The sequence below is a fragment of the Cydia splendana genome, chromosome 1 (assembly GCF_910591565.1).
Source record: "Cydia splendana chromosome 1, ilCydSple1.2, whole genome shotgun sequence".
In the NCBI taxonomy this organism is placed as follows: domain Eukaryota; kingdom Metazoa; phylum Arthropoda; class Insecta; order Lepidoptera; family Tortricidae; genus Cydia; species Cydia splendana.
Genome location: NC_085960.1, coordinates 16035507 through 16058458, shown reverse-complemented (window position 1 = coordinate 16058458; position 22952 = coordinate 16035507). Strand labels below are relative to the sequence as shown.

At 37.2% G+C, this 22952-nt stretch overlaps 1 protein-coding gene across 2 annotated transcripts; it reads right to left on the bottom strand.

Annotated features, from left to right (window-relative positions):
- Window positions 1-1557: 1557 nt before the first annotated feature.
- LOC134791047 (uncharacterized) lies at window positions 1558-19251 on the bottom strand. 2 transcript variants are annotated; one of them, XM_063762081.1, is made up of 10 exons: window positions 18731-19250; window positions 15870-16078; window positions 11908-12013; window positions 11392-11557; window positions 9803-9971; window positions 9237-9375; window positions 8460-8600; window positions 7712-7730; window positions 6894-7029; window positions 1560-1891 (listed from the first exon to the last, which is right to left on the bottom strand). In XM_063762081.1, exons 1-10 carry the CDS (start codon window positions 19040-19042, stop codon window positions 1675-1677), a joined length of 1614 nt encoding a protein of 537 aa, XP_063618151.1. In that variant the 5' UTR covers window positions 19043-19250; the 3' UTR covers window positions 1560-1674. The 2 variants fall into 2 exon arrangements, with proteins under 2 accessions (XP_063618158.1, XP_063618151.1); XM_063762088.1 differs by lacking the exon at window positions 7712-7730 and having other exon boundaries at window positions 1558-1891; window positions 8441-8600; window positions 18731-19251.
- Between the last annotated feature and the right edge of the window lie 3701 nt (window positions 19252-22952).

Here is a 22952-nt window from a genome sequence, read left to right as displayed (position 1 = left end):
TTATACTGAGATTGGGCCATTTTTTAGAATCATATTAACATATATGTTTCGTTGAAACCATTAATTCCATGATTCTTTGTTACTTGCAACAGGCCTATTGTAGCATTTGTTTAGTGTGTACTTTCTTTTAATATGCTAAGTAGGTAGATGACCTATGAAACGGGCTTATAACTGCCATAAAAATATAGGATTGTTATTATAAAAGCCATGAAACCAGGGTTTTATGAGTGAGCCAGGCGGCCGTAGCCATGGCGATGAGTGACAACAAAAAGTTGATTCACCCAAACTATAAATATTTCAAAATACAACTATTTATCTAATTACATACTAATTTAATATAAGAAGAAAGGCATTTACGTTCTCCTCTTAAAACGATTTGACAAATTCGCACCCACTACGTTAAGCTACACGTTATGCCACGATCGAAATTAAGTATACTAGATATGGAAATTTTTTGTAGAGCGTTTATTACGTATACCGAAAATCAGTGGCGGATTTGCAGTCTTTGCCGCCCTAGGCCCAGACCCTGTAGCCGCCCCTTTCTCAGCACCCATCATATTGGGTACATTTTGAGTTATTTCTTGTTGTAGCGAATTATGCAGCGAATTTTTTGTCACATAGCCCTTAAGACGAAACAGGAGCTGAGTTTTAAATATTTTAGGTAAATATACGCGTCTCGCTAACGGAAGCGGCACCTAAAAGTAGTGCGATAAGGACAAGGCGAAAAATCCTGCGTAAAAATCTCAAAAATCGAGGTTTCGTACTCCTCTGCTTCCTCCTCCAAAACTTAACCAATCGTAACCAAATTTGGAAATCTAAATGATTATGAAATTATCTGTGTCGGACCGTTTTGCTTTTTCGGCTAATTGATATCAGTTTTGAATGCCACGCCTCTCATTGCGGCATAGTCAATTAGGCCATTTTGGCCATTTTTGAAGGGCTCTAGCGCCTTAAAAAACAAAAATATCAAAAAAAGCAAAACGGTCCGACACAGATATTGACAATATTAATCTGTGTTGAAAAAATCATTGCTCTAGCTTCAAAAACCACGGAGGAAAACGAGGAGTACGTTTGTATGGAGAAATTACCACTCCCGTTGGCTCTTAATATCTTGCCGCCCTAGGCCCGGGCCTACTTGGCCTTAGTGCAAATCCGCCACTGCCGAATATATCAACATTCCATGAATAAAACTTGTAACAAATTTAATCAACTTTCATTTTGTATAAGTGGTCATGTCGCTAAGACGCATAGTGTCCGAGATATAATCGAAAAACCGAAAAATGGGACCTTCAAACCCCCTCTCCACCCCGGCTCAAGGGCTACGGCCGGGGACTTTTGATATGTTCACCTCTTAATAACTAGTCCAAACAAAGCTACGAAGTCAAAAATTATGTTCAAACATTTCCCTTTTTTTGAGCATTCGTTGCCTGACCTATAATCCTTATCCTTTATTCGAATAAGCTGCACGCGGATATGATTGACAGCCACAGCAACATATTAGACTAAATTGTTAACTGGAAATTTTCTTACTTTTGGTAACAGAACTCACACATTTTGTTTTCCCGTGTGCATATGTCCCCGCAATCAGCTAACGCTCCACTAGATGGCGCTGCGCTTTTCTAACGACACGATAACATTATTCTTCGCGTGTTCTATGAATAGTCTGCAGCGTACCTATATGAACATGAGTTCGTCCCGCAAGTAGTTCTCATTGGCCCTGACGTAGTCGAGCAGGCGGTGCACGGCGGCGGCGAGGCCGCGCAGGCGCTGGGGCTGGTCGGCGGCGGCGCGCAGGCGCAGGTCGGCCACAAGGCGCGCGGCGTGCGCGGGCAGCTCGTAGCGCCGGTAGGGCGCCACCTGCGGCATCAGCTCGTCGCCCAGCTCCGACACGCTGGAATGAGAATGGTGGGGATGATGACGTGTGTTCCATTTGTGAATCAATTTGAAACATGAAATGGTACCCGGTGGGGGTTAAACGTACTCGTATTTTAGTAGGTAAAACGGACGGTGCGTCCGACCGTTTCGACCGGATATACATAGTGTCAAAGCCTGAATATTTTTTTTTACTATATTTGCCAAGTGGGTTTGAATTTAGCTTATCTCAATGACATATTAAATCATTTCCTTCCTGCCTAAAATAGTCCACCACACCATCGCTGCCCTCCTAAGCTAAAAGGCAGTTTTTCGACATTTTGCCAAAATTGACTTTTTGTGATATTCGTAATGTAGAGATCGAGATGCATCAACCACTTTGGCCCGTTTTCCGATAAGTGGCTTAGTTTTCGAGAAAAATATCGTAAAAAGACCGTATTTGCACTAATTTTCTAAGCGTTCCTAGTCTAAAAAGCGACTATTTGACAAAGCCAGGCTAAAACAACGTATATGCAGCTATACGTTTTTTTACGCTCTGGTTTGCGTAAAATCTTATCCACCATGTCTAGCCTAAAATAACGTATACGCCAAAAACTAGGCTAAAAATACGTAAAAGACGCTATACGCGCTTTAAGATTAGGATCTTTAGCAAAATTTTAGATCTGATACTAGTCTAAAAAATCGTATAGTATTTATTTTTGTTTCAATGTCTCATACGTCATTTAAGCCTAGTATCACTTAACTTTTTTACGTCACCATAATAGTCTTTAGAAACGTATAAATGTTATACGTTCTTCTTATTTTGTATGGACGTCGTATTAAACGCAAACAAACTTTTATAATGGTTGAAAGTGCGTCTAACTAGTCTATAACGCAGTATATGCTCCAACCTTCGTCATGCTCCCCGCGCGCCGAAAGACACCCTTATGCTAAGTAAAAGCCGTCAGCCGCAAGCGCAGGCTTGTGGCTGTCGGTATGCGAGCGGAGGTGGCATTTTGCGCGCGAAATATTGACCGAACGCCAAAGTAAGAATAATACTTTATTATTGCATTACCATCATATGTTATCAATAATATGTAGTGTTTACAATCAGTACCTTCGAGTATTATCATTTTTATCAAGATATATACTTTAAAATTGCCTCGCAAATACGTCTTTCTAGCGTAGTTTGTGATGATGAAATTGTTCATACGTACTTTTCTACAGCAAACGTTGTTTAAGTTTTATGTTTTCATTCGACGGTTTGACTGCTTTTATTTAAATAAAATCAAATTTATATTAGAGCTAATTGTATCGGGTTTAATTCCCTATAAGCCAAGTAGGTATTTGACATTACGAAGAGTTTAAATCTTATTGAAAAATGTTTTAAAGGGAAATTTAATGAGAATTCTTATGGACAGAATAACATTTTCCGCCTAAGTATTTAGATAACCAGGACAAAGGACCATGGGCATCTTTGTATGGAACCTGGGTCCATCCAAAAACCAACTGAGAGTTATATATATATTAGGCCATTAAATACCTAAGTGGGTTTTATAAAAAAACAATATGTATCTTAAAATAAGTTGGTATGTTTGTGTATTAGGTAATAGTTGTATGTTAAAATAGTAAAAGCTATGAGTTTGTAATCTAATAGAAAAATAATTTTATTAAAATTTGAATCTGATTTTTAATTAGGTACAACCGCTAAAATGCGTTTTAGAATTAAATAAATGACAGAGTATGTGCAGGAAATAATACGAGTTTAATTTTATTGCTAATGTAGACTACACAACTCGCTAACGTCTTACCGTGCGATGAAACTCTCGATGATTCGATGCCTATTGATAACAAACTAAAATAACTATTAGAGATGCCACGAATTCGGTAAAACATTATGTATTATTGTGAGTTACGTGTATGCGAAAACTGGTCACCTACAAAGATAGATGGTTGCTAAGATTTAAGTCAGCAGCAAGCTGGGATCTCCATACAAACGTAGTTACGCTCTCATTTTAAAACGATTAGGTAGATTGCTCTAAAACTTTGTACTCACTAAAGGATAAGGTATATCTATGCCTGTAATTAATGTGTAGCTTCAGATACCATAATAAAAAAAATACAGCGAATATAAGTTTTTCATACAAAACTTATTTTTCCTCTATTTCATTAGTTTTGTTGGAATATAAACTAATTAGGAACTGGTATAGATATACCTTATGTTATTGTATGTGCAATTTATTACAATCCAACACGTTGTTTTAAAATGAGTACGAATCTCCGTTTTTATGGGAAGTAATAATTCGGCTGAGCTTATTGCGGACTTTTTTAAGTTTCTTTGCTCATGCTCATTAGAAGTACATGTAATGTCATTAGTAGAGTCGAGTAAATCTAGCCTATGATACAAATAAAATCAGAAAGACTGTACACATTAAAAATTTGTACATATTATGGGGTTATTCCCACCAGTTAGGTATCTACCACCAAGTTGTTACCAGTGGTAACTACTGGGAATTTATTTCCCACCTTTCTTCCCAGTAGCTACCACCAACTCAGTTTTGTGGTAATTACTGGAAAAAAAATTTCCAGAAGTTACCACTGGTAAATGGTGGGATTTTTTCCCTAGTAGTTACCACCAACATTTTTTTACAGTACAATTTAAATGTCTTTTATTATATGAACAAAAAACACTATACTACTAAGCTTTTATTAAAAAAACGGGGTCCAGCGATTACTTTTTGGATTATAATCTTAATTACCATACAAAATTAACATATAAATCGGGTTATTCCCACTAGTTACCATCAAGTTGTTATAGTTAAATAGTAATAAAAACAGTATAAGTAGAATACTATAAAAATAGAGGCTTTATTGAACCCTAACAAAATTGTAGTAACTACTGGGGAAAAAATCCCACCTTTTACCAGTGGTAACTACTGGGAAACAAATCCCATTAGTTACCACTGGTAACAACTTGATGGTAACTAGTGGGAATAACCCAATTTATGTGTTAATTTTGTATGGTAATTAAGATTATAATCCAAAAAGTAATCGCTGGATCACGTTTTTTTAATAATAGCCTAGTAGTATGGCGTTTTTTGTTCGTATATAAATAAACATTTAAACTACGTGTCTATTTTTTATTCCCATTTCTTCCATAAATACTAATCTATAAAACCGTATATTCGGTGTTTTTGGTGGTATACGTTTTTTTACACTAGCACGCTAGTCGAAAATCTGGACAAAATCTTAATTTTTCCTAGTATACTAACCAAAAATGCCGAATAGCTGCTATAAGGTCTTTTAACTTAGGATTTCAAGTGGGAATTATTCATTGTTACTAAGCAAAAAGGCAGCATGTGACATATACGGCGTTTTTACCTAGTTTCTACTTCGTAACTAAGTTAGAACGCCGCATAACGCATGTTTTCCGCCTTCTTGACTAGTACGACCTACACATTTTTAAGCTTAATACTAATCTAAAGTGTTTTTTATAAAATTAAAAAAAACTGAGCTGTTTAGAAACATACTATAAATACCTAAAATAAGTACATATATATACCTACCACATACAAAAAGAAAAAATGGAAAAAGTGTTTCCGTTTCGTAGAAATTCAAGAAAGATGTTTGGGTTGGTTTTTTGCGATTATCTCGAAACTAGCTTTTGTCGAAAAACTGCCTTTTAGACTAGGACGGCAGATCGAGATCCACAAGCCTAAGTCTGCCTTCAGCAGATTAATACAGTTTAACTCAAATTATTACAAGTCGATTTACGTAGCGATATAATACCGAGCACACTCTTGCTGCATCGGGGCCATGACCTGCCTGAGTCAAAGAAAATTCAAAGGTGTATGTGAACTCCCCAACCCGCACTGGGCCAGCGTGGAGACGCCAAACCTTCTCGAGCTTGAGAGGAGGCCTGTGCCCAGCAGTGGGATATTTTTTTTTTATTAAGGTATATTTTCATAGAAGTATTGACATTAATGATGACGTCGTTGCCACACTTTGTCATTACAAATTGCACGCAGAGTTAGCTTAGTCCAACTCTAGTGAGGTCTTTAGGGTTCCGTACCCAAAGGGTAAAAAGTTAAAAACGGGACCCTATTACTCAGACTCCACTGTCGGTCTGTCTGCCACCAGGCTGTATCTCATGAACCGTGATAGCTAGTTAAAATTTTCACAGATGATGTATTACTGTTGCCGCTATAACAACAAATACTAAAAACAAAGTAAATTAAATATTTAAGTAGGGCTCCCATTAGGGTGGCCCAAAAAACATTTTTTTTTATTTTCCTACGGGGCACCCCCTTATTTTGTTACACTTATTATGCTGATAAAATACACCAAGTTTCGTAATTTTATCTCAACTACAAGGGGGTGCTCAACCACTTTGAAAATTGTCAAAGTTGTATGAATACCAAAAAAAAAGTATTTATTATTCAGAATTTTATTTAAGTATCTGGTTTCACACTATTTGCACATGTGATTTATAAGTATTTAAGTAGAAAAACATTTTTATTTATATTTTTTATAATTTTTCAAAAGTAAGATTTTTTGAATTTCACCTAAAAAAATCATAAAAAAAAGAAATAAAAATATTTTTTTACTTAATAACTTTTAAATCACACTATCAAATAATGTGAAAACCACTACTTACATAAAAATCTAAAAAATAATAACTTGATTTTTTTGGATTTCATACAACTTTGAAAAATTTAAAAGTGTTTGAGCACCCCCTTGTAGTTGAGATAAGATTACAAAACTTGGCGTATTTTGTCAACATAACAAGTGTAACAAAATGAGGGGGTGCCGCTTCTTCTAACTAGAGTTTGAATTTTTCCCATACAAACGTGAACCACCCTAGCTCCCATACAACAAACGTGATTTTTTTGACGTTTTTTGCGTATTGGTATGGAACCCTTCGTGCGCGAGTTCGACTCGCACTTGGCCGGTTTTTTGTTTCATATTGTCAGCCGAGCTCCACATACCAATAGCATGACTTTGCAAGTGTTAAACATAAAACATTACAAGTTGATACTCACGTAGCGATGTAATACCGGGCATACTCTTGCTGCATCGGGGCCATGTCCCGCACCAGTCGCAATGCGAACTGCAGTAGCACATCTCCGTAGTGAGGCTTCTTGTATTGCACACGAGCTCCCAACAGCGGTTGTTGCACTGAAAATAATATAAGAATAAAGAAAGTGTTATAGTTCGTTTTTTTTGCATTAGTAAAAAGGTAAACAATCCAGACGTGTCTTTTTATTGAAAAACACTTTTTGAAAAATAAGTCACGGCAAATATGTAACAATTATGAATCATATACGATTATTAACATTCTTTTGCTTTCATAAGTAATAGTTACTGATTTTTAAAAAGCGTTTTTCAATTAAAAGGCACGTCAAGATCGCGTAGTCTTTGTCTAATGCTAAAAAACGAACTATAGTTTAAACAAAGATACTTTAGTAGCCGCTCCATCCTACAGTACACTACACCACAGAATCAATAATAGTACTAGGTACAGAAGACTCACCCCTTTATTCATAAACGAGCTACAAACCTCAATTAGGTAATAATCGTTTGTCCTTATCTATCATTTTGACTTATGTATTTGTAAGGGATAAAACATAATTTAACTAAATCATGCCCGTAAAGTTTTATGAATAAGGGGGTTACTCTCTAACAAAACGCGTCTGTTACGATCAGCACAGATATGGCCGCTAGGTGGCGACAGCGCCACGCGCGGTTATGGCTTTTTCCAAAATTAGGGCGGAACGGATGTACTTTTAGCTACCTGTAGCAAAGCGACGAAATCGCGGAGTGAGCCACGCCTGACTACACTACAATTACAAAGACCCACTCTGCATGTCCTGGGAGACCTGCACCGCATACAGGCCAGGGTCTGAATTTTTATCACAGCTATCACGTAAAATGTATGTAGATTTTTTTTTACGTAATAAAATTACAGTAAAAACATATATTTTTATTATATACAGCCCAACTAAAAGAGACTTGAAGGAACTGGCATAAGTATACATTTACCAATGATGATATTATATGACTATCTTAGAGGATATAACCAACGGAGACGCCATGTCTAAAATTTTCGGTACAAAATAGTCTGCCGTTTTTTGTGGGGAGGGGCACATCAAATGTATAGGTACGTCATGTCAGATAAACGTCAGTCCATACATATGGTTGACCATTGGCCGCCTATTTTCGACAGAGGGGAACGCCTGTTAATGGCGGCTCCATTGTTAATTACTCCGAGATGACTATAGATAGGTTACACTCATACATAAGGAGCATAAAAAATACTTCCATATTTGTTTCTATGCCTACGAATAAGTCTGTTATTTTTGACTAATTTTTACATTCCATTCATCTTTGTCATACTCGTTGTTAGACATGAGCTTGTCTCTTTCTCTTTCGGTGAGTGGGAGCTCGTTAGCACGTGCACATTTCTCGCTTGCCCAGGTGCGACTGAAGGCACCTTGTACAATTTGTTAAGCGCTTCAATTTTGGAACGCCTATAACATATCTTGAGATATAAAAATCATTGTACATTACTTATTAAAAATAGACTCACTCTGCATGTCCTTGGAGACCTGCGCCGCGTACAGCGCCGCGGCGGCCGGGGTCTGCACTAGCACGACGCGCACGTCGGGCCGCGCGAGTACGCCACAGAGCCACTCTTCCGGTGCCTGGGCGTAAAGCGCCATGCAGTCGGCGCTGAATAAATCGTATACCTGGAATATATTAAACATTGCTGAAGACAAATGCTTGTTTCAATTCAAACTTTAATTGTACATTTTGAGAGTAAATGCTTGGCTACACAGGCAGCGCGACGACAGCTGAACGCGTTATGCGCGAAATAAAAGATAAAATATACCCAACTTTGACGCTTTCAGTCGCAAAAGCATCGCAGTGTGTTCGGACTTGTCCTTTTACATATTTCAAGCTGCCTTAATATTATTCAGCCCGAGCGTCTTCTTCATGAAAGCCATCTCTTTAGCACACTTTCATGCATTTTAAGCGTTTGAAATATTTATTGCAATCGCTTGTGGCCAACTTCAGGAAGGCGTGAGCACGCGACCGAAATATAAGGAGGAAAACTGCTGTTTTTGATAAGGTAAACAGAAACAAGTGTACAGTCTACTAAGTATTTGTGTCTCGAATTGACACCCGAAACAGATGTCTGTATACGGTCCAGTATGTACATTATGTGGTAACTCTGGTTGTCAAAATTCGAAGTTTCCTTTCGTTACCACAAAACACTTGGCGCCATAGAGCGCCATCCAGTTTTTCTGTCAAACGCGATCACGATTTTTTCTGATACTTTCACCTTTCTACAATTGATAAGTGTTTGATATCTCATCTCTTACCCGGGCCGGAGCGCCTTCCTCGAGCATCTCCTTTAGCACGCTGACGGCCTCCATGGCCGGCTCGCAGTCCCGCGCGTACAGCAGGAGGATGTGGCCCGGGTCCACCACTGGCGTGTTCTCAGCCGTGTACGAAGCGTATCTGTAGACAAATACATGTATAATGTATACGTATTTACAAGTTTGAACTCCGCGCCGGGTACTAAACTGAAAAACGGTTTAATAAAACACTGTCATCTAGTAGCATAACGTTTAGCCGCTAAGCCGGAGGTCGTTGGTTCTTTTCCCAGCTAGTACAATAGGGTTATTGGAGTGTATATACGAAATATCATTATTCTTTAAATAGTGAAAATAAAAAATCGTGCAAAATCCGGCACTTCAGATAAAAAAAAAACATATTGAGAAGAAACCGGAATAATCTCAAAAAACCTAGTAGCCTCTCTGGGTTGGAACTGTTGGAAGACCAGATATCTGTCTTATTATTGAGATTAGGTTGCCATAATCATCCTGGCTCTGGTGTGCAACCGGGAACCGGGGTGTGAGAAAAATAATGGTACTCAATGATGTACCTGTGCACCCAGTCGTGCAGCACCTTCTTGCGCAGGTTGGCCAGCACGCGCGAGTGCGCGGCCCAGCACGCCGCCAGCAGCGTCAGCGTCAGCGCCAGCGCGCCTATCGCCCACCACACGCGCGGGTTCATGCCCAGGTCCATCTCCCTGTCCTCGCTCGGCGGGGCACCTGTAATTCCGATTTGAACTTTATAAGTAGTGTTCGTAATGATTTAATAAACTAAAAGTAGGTAGATGTCATAACGAGAAAAAAAACGACCAAGGCCTCCAGGGCTCGAGGACAGATTTTAACCGTTATACCAGATTTTTTATTTAATTCCAAAATTTATTTTTTTGTGCGATATAATTTATTTTTGGTGGAAAAATGTTTATCATCATTATTTATATAGATTATTCGTTACTGATTCTGTAAATATTATTTTGAGGTGCAAGCACATCGCCTTCGAGATTGCATACTCTAGAAAAGTTAGATTATTTATATAAATTATAGATCAGGGAAGGTCAGTTAGAATTCAATCCTTTCGCGAGAGTGTCATAAAGTAAATATATCAATATATGTACCTACAAGGAAATATTGTCATTGTTTACAAAATCTTTCTGTACTTATTGTAAATTGAATGTAAACATATAAGCCTTCCCGATTTCCATACACTATTCCATAATGCGCTACCTATTTATTTCAGTAATGTCTCGATTTTTAGAGACAGTACTGAAATAAATAAAGGCAACAGTTGGTAGACGGATGGTGGAAGTAGAAAATAGTACATACAGGGTGGCCAAAAAAGAAATGCATTCCCGGTGCAACGGGAATGCACTTATTTTTTGGCCAGCCTGTATAACTAATTGTAAGCACATTTTTTCAAACAGGAGTTTACAGCCTGTGTTGTTGTAGGTGAATAAATACAATGTCGTATAACTGTTAAGGTAAAGTGACCATTTTCACGTGCAAATACTACGCATTTCCATTCACCCTAACCACAACGAGTCATTGGGAAAAAACAGTTATTTATTTTTGTCATGGGGATGTGACACAATGTTTTTGAACAACTATATTTTACATGAATAAAGGTTAAATTGTACTTTCATTTGTGATGGGTATTCCGTTTAAATATTTATCATTCGTTTATTTTCATTAAATAATACGTTACATAAAATTTAAATGCAGCGATTGCAAGCCACTAATGCCAAATCATCTATGAATGAGTATGACCTGTATACGTCTTTCTGTTATTCCATCGTTGACTATTAAGTAAAGCCCGTTACAATAAAGCTGACGTTAATAAAAACCGGCCAAGTGCGAGTCGGACTCGCGCACGAAGGGTTCCGTACCATTACGCATAAAATCACGTTTGTTGTATGGGAACCCCACTTAAATATTTATCTTATTCTGTTTTTAGTATTTGTTGTAATAGCGGCAACAGAAATACGTCATCTGTGAAACTTTCAACTTCTAGCTATTACGGTTCATGAGATGCCTGGTGACATACAGACGGACAGCGGAGTCTTAGTAATAGGGTCCCGTTTTTATGCTTTGGGTACGGAACCCTAATAATAATTGTGTGATTAAAAGCGGCTTTTGATGTACTCACAGTATTCAAAGGGGCTGGGGTCGTCGATGGTGTTTCGATACGACGCGGTGTATTGCAAAGACAGTAGTACACAATTACCCGCCTCGGGACACCGCACGTGGCAAACAACTGTCGCAGACTCGGGCAGCGCGGTGCAGTTGCCTCTGATGTTTATCCAATCTACAGCCTAAAATATTAGAAATAGATAATTTTCATCATTACAAAACTGAGTTTCGCCTAACTAAGCAATGTCAACTTATCGGTTTAATCGTACCAGTAGTTTCGGAGCAAATTCGTTATAATAGACGGACGAAGTGACACGAGTGATCAATTGATCATATAAGATCTTGACACCTTTCAGCTAAATTCCTCCTTGGTGAATGTCACTAGACGTTCAGTGGGTGGTCACCACAAAATAATTAAAAATCACACCGGCGAGATTTGAACTATTCCGAACTTTACGACTCTCAGGACAAATCCGGAATTTACACGTACATACTTTTCCCCTTGCTTTACATTATGCTTTTAAATACTTACATCAATTTCTTTAGTACTGGAACTATTCTTATACTCTTTTGTAAGCATGCCAAACGATTCGCTCACGTCTATGTAGTGCAGGTTGTACGTGGCCACGAGCTCATGGCTGCAAAAAAAGGAAAATTTGCTTTTGAGTAAATTGTTGTACATGCATCAGACGCCTCTGGGACACCGAAGGATAAATCGATCCAAAATAAATCACAATTATTGTACGGGTCTCCCATTATTTATATAATTTAAATAGTACCATCGTCCACATTGTTAACTGTACATCGGTGGATCTTATTCCTTTTGTAATAAGGTCCACCGATGTACAGTTAGGGGCTGTCCATAAATTACGTCATCGTTTTGGACGATTTTTGACCCCCCCCCCCCCCTAAAATCATCCAAAAATCACCAATGACCCCGTTTCCTCTTACGTCATGCTACCATCATCCGATGGCCAGACCCCCCCCTAATTTGAAATGACGTAATTTATGAATAGCCCCTTAGGAGTGTTGATGTTTGTACTATTTGTTGTCAAATACTGTTTTAGATTTCAACTTCCGAACTTCTTCGTCAGAATAGATGACTGACAGACAATAAAGTCGAAATATTACGTTTCGTATATGGCGGTGTTCAATTATGTATTTTTAGTTTTTTTATATACGTGATTGCCTATAGCGGCAATAGTGATGAACCGTAATATATACATATAGACCCTTGACATGTTAAGCAATACCTACATACACGTAACATTTCTACTGTCTATTTATTTCAACTTGTATTAGGGTTCATAGGGACAGACATCTGTTTGTCTTGCCCCGAGCAAAATAAACTATGTATCCCACCTTACCTTACAGAAGTTACATATGTCTTTGCCTTACAGTAATGTACGATCGTCTACAGTGTTACCTGACAATTTGTAAACTTTATTGCAAAGGCAAAAGGTCCACCTATGGTCAGATAACAGTATTAGTATTGCTGTTATGATATGTATTGTAGTAAAAGTATGTGTTAGTACTGTTGTCGTTATGTCTGTATTGATGATGTGTATTCAGCTGGTATTCAGAGTATTCACGTACGAGTATAGTTAATAATAAATTTAATACATATGTAATTAATTTGTCATAACAAGGAAACTCTAGCGAATATACAGCATAATTTAAGGAAAATTGCCTATTGCAAACATCTAGATCTTAATAAAATCAATCAAAGGTCAGAACCTTAGACATTATGATACGATATCACAAAATTGAAAACACGCTGACATCAATTTATCACGTAGTTTAGTATTAATCTTTTGTATCTTATTTACCTACTTTAGAAACATCATATTCGTACTTTGTATAGCATTTTTGAGCATGCAAATTTCAGATTATTTAACTTGATTATTGAGAACTCCTTTGCTGCGTGCGTGGTAGTGGTAAGTATACATTCGATAATCCTTATCAAGACAAACCAATATAAACATAGGTACCTATCTATAAGATTGGCTCGCCCAAACCACAGAATTTGCTTTTATATCGATTTGCTCTATAATCGCCCAAAGCACTTTGATGATATAATACAGCCAAATTTCAAGGCACCTATTAAATTTCTGATTTAAACTTTCGCGATTTTTATACAGGGTGATTCATGAGACGTGAGCAGGACTAATCCTGCACACTCAGTAACTGATAATTGATCGATCACCGTCGTATTTAGGGGAAACAACCACACTTTTTCCTATTTTTTAACTTTTTGGTGAGGGCAAATATAATCCTCTAAAATCATGGTCACCCTACAAGACCTAATTAATAAGCATAAAACCTCTTTAATTTTTGATTACGAAGAAAATAAACTGTCAAACTTGAGTGAGATACGAGTTTTCAAAAGTAACCAGACCGCGATGACAGTGGTGATATTCAATTTGACACAGAATATCGGTAGTTTAGTATTCTAATTTTAGGGTGACCACGCATGTCGTAAATAAATTAATAACTTTTTTTTTCAACGTGACTAGAAAATTAACGTTAACCTCACTAATACTGATACGAAAGTGTTGCTTATAATCTACGAAATGCGCAGTATTAGTCCTGCTCACGTCTCCTGAATCACCCTGTATACACATCATTATTTTAAAACGTTTATTAAAATGATTCTAAAATATATAAAACAAAAAAGTTTTGAAAGGCTTATCCAACGACACCCTTAGTAGGATTGAAGCGGGAAAAAAATTCATCCCCACTTTACTTACGTGTAGTTGAGGTAAAGAAGCGACGCTTAGAATTGTTTTTTTTTTTCTACTTTTTATTCTACCACTTTGTGGGAATGTTTGATTTATATATCCATGCCAATTTGCATTTTCTAGCACTAACGATCACGAAGCAAAGCCTTGGAGGACATGGCGAAACTATAAGGGCAAAGGACTAAACAGAACCAAAAATGGTTGCCTATAAACTGAAATAGATGTCATATTTACTAAAGAATAAGTGACCAAGCCCTTCGGTGGCCTAGGCCGGAATCGAACCGGCATCTCCAGCTTACGCGGCTAGATTGGTTGCCTGCCTTAAACCAGTAGCATTAAAAAATGCAGTTGCAGCCGACTTTTATGTTCGAACCTGAAACTCTACGGACGCAAAGTAGATACTACTTAAAAATTACCTGCGTAGTAACGTCTAGATCTAGATAACATTTTTGTGCATGCTAATTGTTTAACTTATTAATTATTCCCTTCTGTAACAATAAAGTAGGTAGGTTATAATAATACTTAATAATAATAAAATATCCAGAGCCGTTACAAGTTACCAAAAATGTAGGAGGAAAAAATGTTATATCATTGTCACACAATAAATAATAATCTTCGCTTCATAAGTTTTTGCTACATAAATAACGTTCGTTTATCACTTTCAATGACCTATGAGTCGACTACGTGCACAAACACGTTAAAAACCCGTCATAAGCAAAATTTCGAGTGATTATCGGTTTTTACGTATAAACAATTACACATACACATACCTATAGTTTATATACAATCAATTCAATGATACTATATATCCCCAAATTTTAGGTGCTCTAGAAATGCTACAACTTTTAAAAGTCTGCTTAGATATATGTAGTACATAGGACGACATTAAAAACAAGTGTTTATCGCGGTTTGGTGCATTGAACCGCCTTAGCAAATCCAAATGTTTGTGTTGTGTAAAAAGTCGCAAGTAGGTGAGTAAAACGAATTAGCAAACACAAACCGGTCAGCGCGCCTAATGAAAAGCAGAACCGGTCGAAGCCTACAAGAGTTTATTTACATCAATACAATTTATGTTTCGCCTCGCAGTAGGTATCTGTGGGTCGAATTCTTACCTAACAAATCGTCCAAATCTGTCAAGCCGTTTTTGTTTGATTAAGTTATGAACAAACCTCGAACAACACATAAATCCTAACTTGCAATGCCTATTAGTAGAAACCATATAGCGAAGAGCGGCAATCTGAATGTGATGAGTTCTAACGTAGCTAGGTACATCAGCTTCTTTAAAAATAGGCATGTGCTTGAAACGCGTGACTGGTCGAAACAATTAAACAAACATAGATAGAGGGGAACTACAAACGAGGCTCGTGATTTTGTTGTCGATGTGATGATACTTACGTGTACTTACTAATCGTACTATAGACAGTGTGTGCGTTTGGTGGGTGGTGACCGTTTTGAGTTAACATAGGTTCGTATCTACTACATATAGAGTCAACACATTCACAGAATAAATAATAGTACTAGGTAGGTACAGAAGACTCACTCTCTAACAAAGCGAGTCTGTTACAATCAGGACAGATATGGCCGCTAGGTGGCGACAGTGCCACGCGCTGCTTAGGGCTAGCCACCAAAATTGGTGTGGAACGGATGTACTTTTAGCTACCTGTAGCAAAGCGCCGAAATCGAGGAGTGAGCCACGCCTGACACTGTTGCTACTAACATGGTTGGCTGGCTGGACTATACGAATTAAACTTACTTATTCTTTTCAAGTTGCACGACGGGTTTCAATGTATTGAGGGCTTGATGGCTGGTAAACATGTTGTCGATGCGATGATACGTATCCATCATTAAGTGCACTAGCGTGTTAGTGACCCCATGCTCAGTGGTTGCTTTCTTCTCAATTATCTTGTTGGATACCTTGTAGCAGCTTGAGAAAACTGCATCAAACTGTTTTGATAGACAGGTCTGGAACAACAGGATGTGATGTATAAAAGACGTATACATATAATTTAATTTTAATATTTATGATAATGTATCTTTGCTGGTGAATGAGACGTGACGTGATTCGTGATGGTCCATATTTGAACCCGTTTATAATAATTGCACTGTTCTCATCTCATACCCTAGGCCCTAGGGTCAGGCGTCAGGCGGCCCCCTAGGCCCTAGGGTCAAGCGTAGGGGCAGGCCGCAGGGCAGTGCACAATTTTATTTTAACTAGTGTATGGCTATCGGCGTGGGCGCCGAGCGTGCACGCTCGGAGCATGCGTTTCGTGGCCAAGGTGTAAATTGTTGAATATTTATATAAATATATTCCAAAAGTTAGACCCAGATAACTCTGCAGTGAATTTGATAGCACAGAGCGTGGAAGTGTTATGACGTTTAACACTTCCACAGTCTATACTCTATCCTATCAAACGCGCTGCAGAGTTATCTTGGTCTAACTTCTACTAATTTCTGAACTAATGACACATAGCTCACCAGTTTCAGTGACATAAAAGTTAAACAAAAAATCTGCAATTCCACAAAATTTACATTACATACCTACACTACATAGGGGTAAAATCGATGACCTCCTTTTCATATTTTGGTTTAAAAATATGCCTGTTTAGAACTGATAATCCATCAAACAACTGAGACTAGCGAACATATTTGCACTTAAAAACATACACATTTCATATCTAAGCAATTGATTAATCGCGTACGTAAACAAACGATCGCACGAGATAGTGACGTCTCAAGTTCACAGGGCACCTAAGTAGATAGCAGAAAATTGTTATGAACATACATGCACAGAAGTTTGGTGGATTGTGTAACTATTTAGTGGATTTTTGCTGAAACTGAAGGTTCGGTTTTGCTCTATTTTGAGTTTGAATGCACGCCTTCGGCCGAAACATGACTTTTGTGTTGAAACCTGCAGATACCAAAACCAAAACTTTGGCCAGTCACTACCGAAAATAAAGTTTCGGCGCAGCAAAAAGGTTCAGCAGTTTTTTAACCAAAACTGAAACATTTTGGTAGGATACTGATAAATATGCATGGTAGGGTAATTCGCCAGTAATTGGCCAGCCTAAATTAAAAATGAATTCTATTCACCTATAAACAGAATTCATTTTAGTTTCAATAACTGGCCAGCCTTCAATAACTAGTCGCCTTATACTAAAATGAATTCTGTTTATAGGTGAATAAAATTCATTTTGTTTAGGGTGGCCAATTACTAACAGTGGCCAGTTACTGGCGAATTACCCTATATGGTTTCAATAATAGCATTAATAGCTGACAGCTGAGGCTGTAAACAATTTCCACTGTTGAGTGTTAACACAATACATAGCATATTACAAACAACATGAATGAATGCACATCACAGCCCGCAGAGTGACAGTGTGACAATAACAGCACATATCTTCTATTGCTTCTATTTTGGTACACTATGTTACAACAACCCTTATGTTTGACGATAGTTTACTTATTTATTTATTTAAACCAAGCAGATGACAAGGACCCCGCAGCAAACATAGGGAAAAAGTGGTTTCAGTCAAATCTCACGAAATTTTAGTATGATGTAGATTCATCACTCTAATTTATGTTGTTATAATATATTACATTTAGATATACTATAAATGATGAAACCTTTGGTTGCATAAAAAATATGAAGAATGAAGACAAATATTTGCTCCCCTTTCACTTCAAAGTAACATCAGTAGTCCTAGCAAATGATTGGCGCAACAGCATCTTGCACCGAAATAGACTTCCCCCCGTCTTTTGCTAACATATACAAAAATTACTTCTTAACAATATAAACCCTAATAAGTATCTGTCAAACAACTAAAGTTAGTAGATTTAGTTTGGATTGGACTGAATTAAAAAAACCAATTGATACAAATATAGTTAGTCAAACCAATTTGTCAGTCCGTAAGAACCAGGAAAACTATACTAATCCTTTTCTTTTGGGTGCTAGTACTAGTGTAAGACGAAGATAATATGATTCTATCTGTCTATGATTGAAATGAGACAGTCCTTTGACAAACTATAAGTTGGATGGTGTTTAGCAATAATGTGTCAACCCACATAAATTTTGCAATAAGATGTCAACTCAAAAAATTGACACTTAAAGTTGACATTTTATTGCAAAATGGATGTGGGTTGACTCATTTTTGCTAAACACCACCAGTTCTTCACATCTGTGCCTTTGGTTATGCTCTTTAGACATACAAATGCATAGTGTGGCTTATAAATTCACCTACTAAATGACCATATAGAGTTCTTAGACTGCTGAATACAACCTTTGCAGCTCATTGCATAGTATAAAATAGAAATAAGTTTCATACTACTCTTATGACAAAAATGTTGTATGGCTGAGTTCACAAAACAGTCTTTACAAGCCAACATTCCAAAAATATACTAAACAACCTTACTATCAGCATCGCGTCTTAAGGTGGTATTCCATCTGTCCAATGTCAGTACAACTCACTCAATCATTAAAGCAAAATGTGAGATGGAATACACATTGGACAAAGAAATTGGATAGGTGGAATACCACATATATGGAATGTTAGCTTGAGAATGTTTGTGAACTGGACTTACCTAATTTGTTATAATTATAAAAAAACAGATACTTACAATGTTACACTTAGGTCTATTGGTAATGTCCAATATCAATGGTCGAGAATGAAATGCCATTTTCATTCCATGCTTCTGCCTGAGAGTGATATTATTTCTACAAATATTAAATTTATTGTCAGTTGTGTGTTCCAATTGAACTTCCCAAAGTTTTGCATTCTCGGGTATTTGGGTACACCATTCCACGATGTAGCGTCCTTCTACGCCGTCTTCAGTCTTGTTTAAAGCGGTACCGATTTTGGATCCACATCGTGTCGTGATTTCTGCAACTGCTGTCGATACCATAAAAAGAAAGGACGCTGCCTTCAGCATCGTTTTTATACTCGAAAACCCCGCGATCGTATATGATCTAACAAACAATAAACATGTTTATATTCCTCACGTTTCGATAAAACCACAAGAAAACCAGTACTGTCAATGTCATTAAGTTTTAAACACTAAAGTATAGAAAATAACTATGGCAAAAGGAAATTAAGGTAAGGAAAATGTTGCGAAAACAACTATTATGTACCAGCTAGCCTTAATTTACATTTGACTTGACAGCATAATTATTCTCTCATTTTTGACAGCTGCTAGACGTCATACACCACAGATAACGTAGGCGTGCGTGAAGCCCGTAAAAGCCCTTACAGACGGGCTCACTAGACCGTACCGCGACCTTGGTGCGGTCAAAATATTTCTTTTTCGTTCTCACTAGAGTCTGTGCGGAAAGAGAAGAGTCGTGGGATTTGAGGGCGCGCCAGTGCTATTTTATGGTTATTGCTATGCTGACAACACTGGTCACGTGATTATAGTACGACACTAAAGGTCATGGTACTTGAATCCCTTTTGTTCCGGTTTTTTACCACGGCTTACTAAACGGAGCCTGGTGGTGGTGTCGGTTCGTCAAATTAATCCTCTGATTTAGCGCAGGCACTAGTTTTCTTTTTAAAACACACTCTTGTTTTTATGTCTCAGATACTAAAAAGTGACAGTGCGATTGACAAAACTGCTAAAACTAGTTAAGAATCTGCCCAATACAACTGTAATTTTAGTACCCAACAAGATAGAGTCTCATTTATGTACTGCCTAATCTGTGCAGTTCATCAGGTATTTTAATACAAAACCGGGTAGATCGGGTAGAAATTGGGCAATAGAACTGTAATTTTACTATCTGGGATATATTTCACCCATTGTAAACTTGACTTGTAATGTATGTGTACATTATTAATAATAAATATGAATAAAAATAGTGCATAAGTAGGTAGGCCTTATTGGGATATGTCCGGTTCTCTCATCTCACGATATTTTACTTCGCCGAAAAGTCTGCTAAATATGAAATATAATTTCGTAACTAACAGAACCTAGTAAACGAACTTACAAATAAAGAAATATTTTATTAGAAAAGATTTATGCTTTGTAATCGAAGTCTGAATTAAAATATTCAATGTCACTTATGTTTGAGCTAGCTTCAGATTAACCAGGGACTGATGTGAGGAACTGGATGTGCTTGAATCCGGCACGTAGATTACGATTTCTTGCATATCACCTACTTAGCGGTCTTTTATTCGAGATACCGTAGGTACTTTTACACAATCCTGAAAAAAAAATTACATATAAATATGCGTAAAATGGGAAGTATCAAGACTATTTGTCAGTTATTTTAAAGATCATGAATGACCTGCACATTTATGAAAATTAATATATTTTGAATGAATATACTTACCGATTATGTACCGGAGACAAGTTACTTAGGGGGCTTATTAAATAGGTAATTATTTAATATTAAATACAACATCAATACCCGTGAATAGCGGAAACACGTTCCGCGATTTTTTGTAAGTCGGTAGTCGGCTTTTAGCCGTTTTCTTCCCGCTGACAAAACCGAACAATGTTAAATATAATTTTTCTTGTGGTTTTATGTACGGTTTCATCGTGTCTTGAAAATATTTTATACATAAAACTTGCGGTTTTTGCACTGAAATATGAAACCTATGGAAGTGAAACGTCAACGAAAAATGCGTGCCAGTGTGACGTCATCCGGGAACAAAACATGGCGGTTTTAGTGCTGCCCAGAAGATTTTTACTGCTACTAGGTTTTATCGATACATCGATAACTTTTTAACGTGTTCGGCTCATTTTATTTAAAATACTAAGTATGTATTATTTGTGGAGTTTATGTTTTAATAGCAAGTAAGTAAATAAATAAAAATTCTTTATTAGTATATTGTTATGTGAAAAGATACTTTGATTGAGTAAGATGTGTGGAGTCTAGGACAATTTCGTGCTTCAAATTTGACAGGTAAACCAGATGACGCTGTACTACTCAATACATATTGCGATTTTTGCGGTAACTCTGATTTTCAAAAGTTGACGTTTGACAACTTAGTGACCGCAAAACACATGGCGCAGTACAGCGCCATCTGTTTTGGATGTCAGAATAAGTGTACGTGTTTTTCTTGGACTTTACCTCTCTATTACAATCAATTTCGTTGTGTTGTTAACCCTAAAGTCTGTAACACACTACCGCACTGCACCTCGACCTTGGTGCGCCATATCTATAAGTGAGAGCGATACAAAATTCAAGCTTATTAAGCGACGGGTGAAAAAAAACAAAACACCTTCAGAACATTTTTTTTATTACAAAAATAAGGAATGACTTCCGCTCTTCAACTTCTTCAACATTTATTCAGCAAATAGGCCACAAGGGCATTTTTATACGTCAACATTGAATTTACATACAAGCAAAAATAATAACAATACATTAACCATTTTATAAATTACAACTATATGTATATGGTCTCTTAATGTCGAATAACTATAAAACTATAATAATGATATAAAAAAGCCCGCAGGGCAGCTTGTGGAGTAACGACCCCACGGACCCGAGTTACCCGAGTGCTCCCGAGAGTCGGTCAGGGTCTCCATCTCCAGCCAGTCTTTCTTTTTATGTTCATTTCTTGGTAACCTATAAAAAATGATTTAATTATTAAATTAAGATAATTTAGTTGGTTTGAAGCGGGGTAGCATAATAAAATAAGAAAATATAAATAGGCAATCATAATATATCGATATCAAAGTCGATAAATAAAGTACAACCCTAGCTGAAATGTTTACATTATTTAAGCGTAAAAATATAGTTAAATAAATCCAATCACTTCATGATCTATAACTGCACAGAAGAACCTTGCTATTTATAATGTGAAACATCCTTAAATTTCCCAGGAACATTAACAATAACCAATATTTTTCATGTAAATTATAGCGTACCTGTGTATGGTTAAAGATGGCTGATTTGGTGGTTTTCTTATGCCGCACCCTAATACACTACACACTGGCATATTCGCGACGTAATTATTCACATTTGGCTTCAATTATTTTCAATCACAAGCAAAATATTGAAAGATAATTAATAATTTTAATTTTCACCACGACTTTTTGACAGGACAAGTACCGGCTGAACTGACAGACAATGACATTTGGGTGACTAAACATGGCGGATTTTCGGCCGCATTAGGTATTTACGTATTTTCATGGAACACTTTATGTACGTACTGAAATACTGTCATCTTGTTTTGCTAAGGGTTACAGTGCTGAGTAAAAACGAGATAGATATATATTTATGTGTGTGCCGTCAAAATGGGTGCTATTTCTATAAGCAATTGTACGTATAGAACAATATGTCTTGTCCCTATTATATAGGTCTATGGGTTTTTGTTAATAAAAATATACAATGACAGAAGTTTGTTTACTTTTTACAAGACAGGTGTCAAAGGTTTGATTGCCATATAAAATTTAAAATGTTAGTTCCCGTTTCTGCCACGACTCTTCTCTTTCCGCACAGACTCTACCTACCTGCGTCCTTAGCGGACGTACAGCGAACCATCTTACACACGATCGAACGTGCGCCACCAAGGACGCGGTCTAGTGCGGCCGTCCGTAAGACTATATATAAGTTATGTCCAATCCAGACCGGACAATCAAATTGCCAATTTGATCAATAATGTAATTTGCGTCTACATGTCAACTATAGTGGGTCAAGCAAATCTTGTCAGTAGCAATGTAAAGCAAATGGTCTAAGATCCCACATATATGGTCGACCTTCACCAATCTGTCTGACGGCTGAAACTATGAAAATATGAAAGATAATATGTTCCAGGACATCAATTAATAGGGTTGCCTAAAGAAATATGGTCAAGGCTACTTTTAATAAATTTTTGGAAAAAAATTTTTTTCGGCAAAT

Excerpts from the sequence above, each read along its gene's own strand:
- LOC134791047 (XM_063762088.1), bottom strand. The coding sequence starts at position 19,042 with ATGCTGAAGGCAGCGTCCTTTCTTTTTATGGTATCGACAGCAGTTGCA. Across the intron at positions 12,014-15,869 it reads GTGCAACTTGAAAAGAATAA|CCATGAGCTCGTGGCCACGT; the intron begins GTAAGTTTAATT and ends CTTTTTTTGCAG. Across the intron at positions 9,376-9,802 it reads CTGCACGACTGGGTGCACAG|ATACGCTTCGTACACGGCTG; the intron begins GTACATCATTGA and ends ATTTGTCTACAG.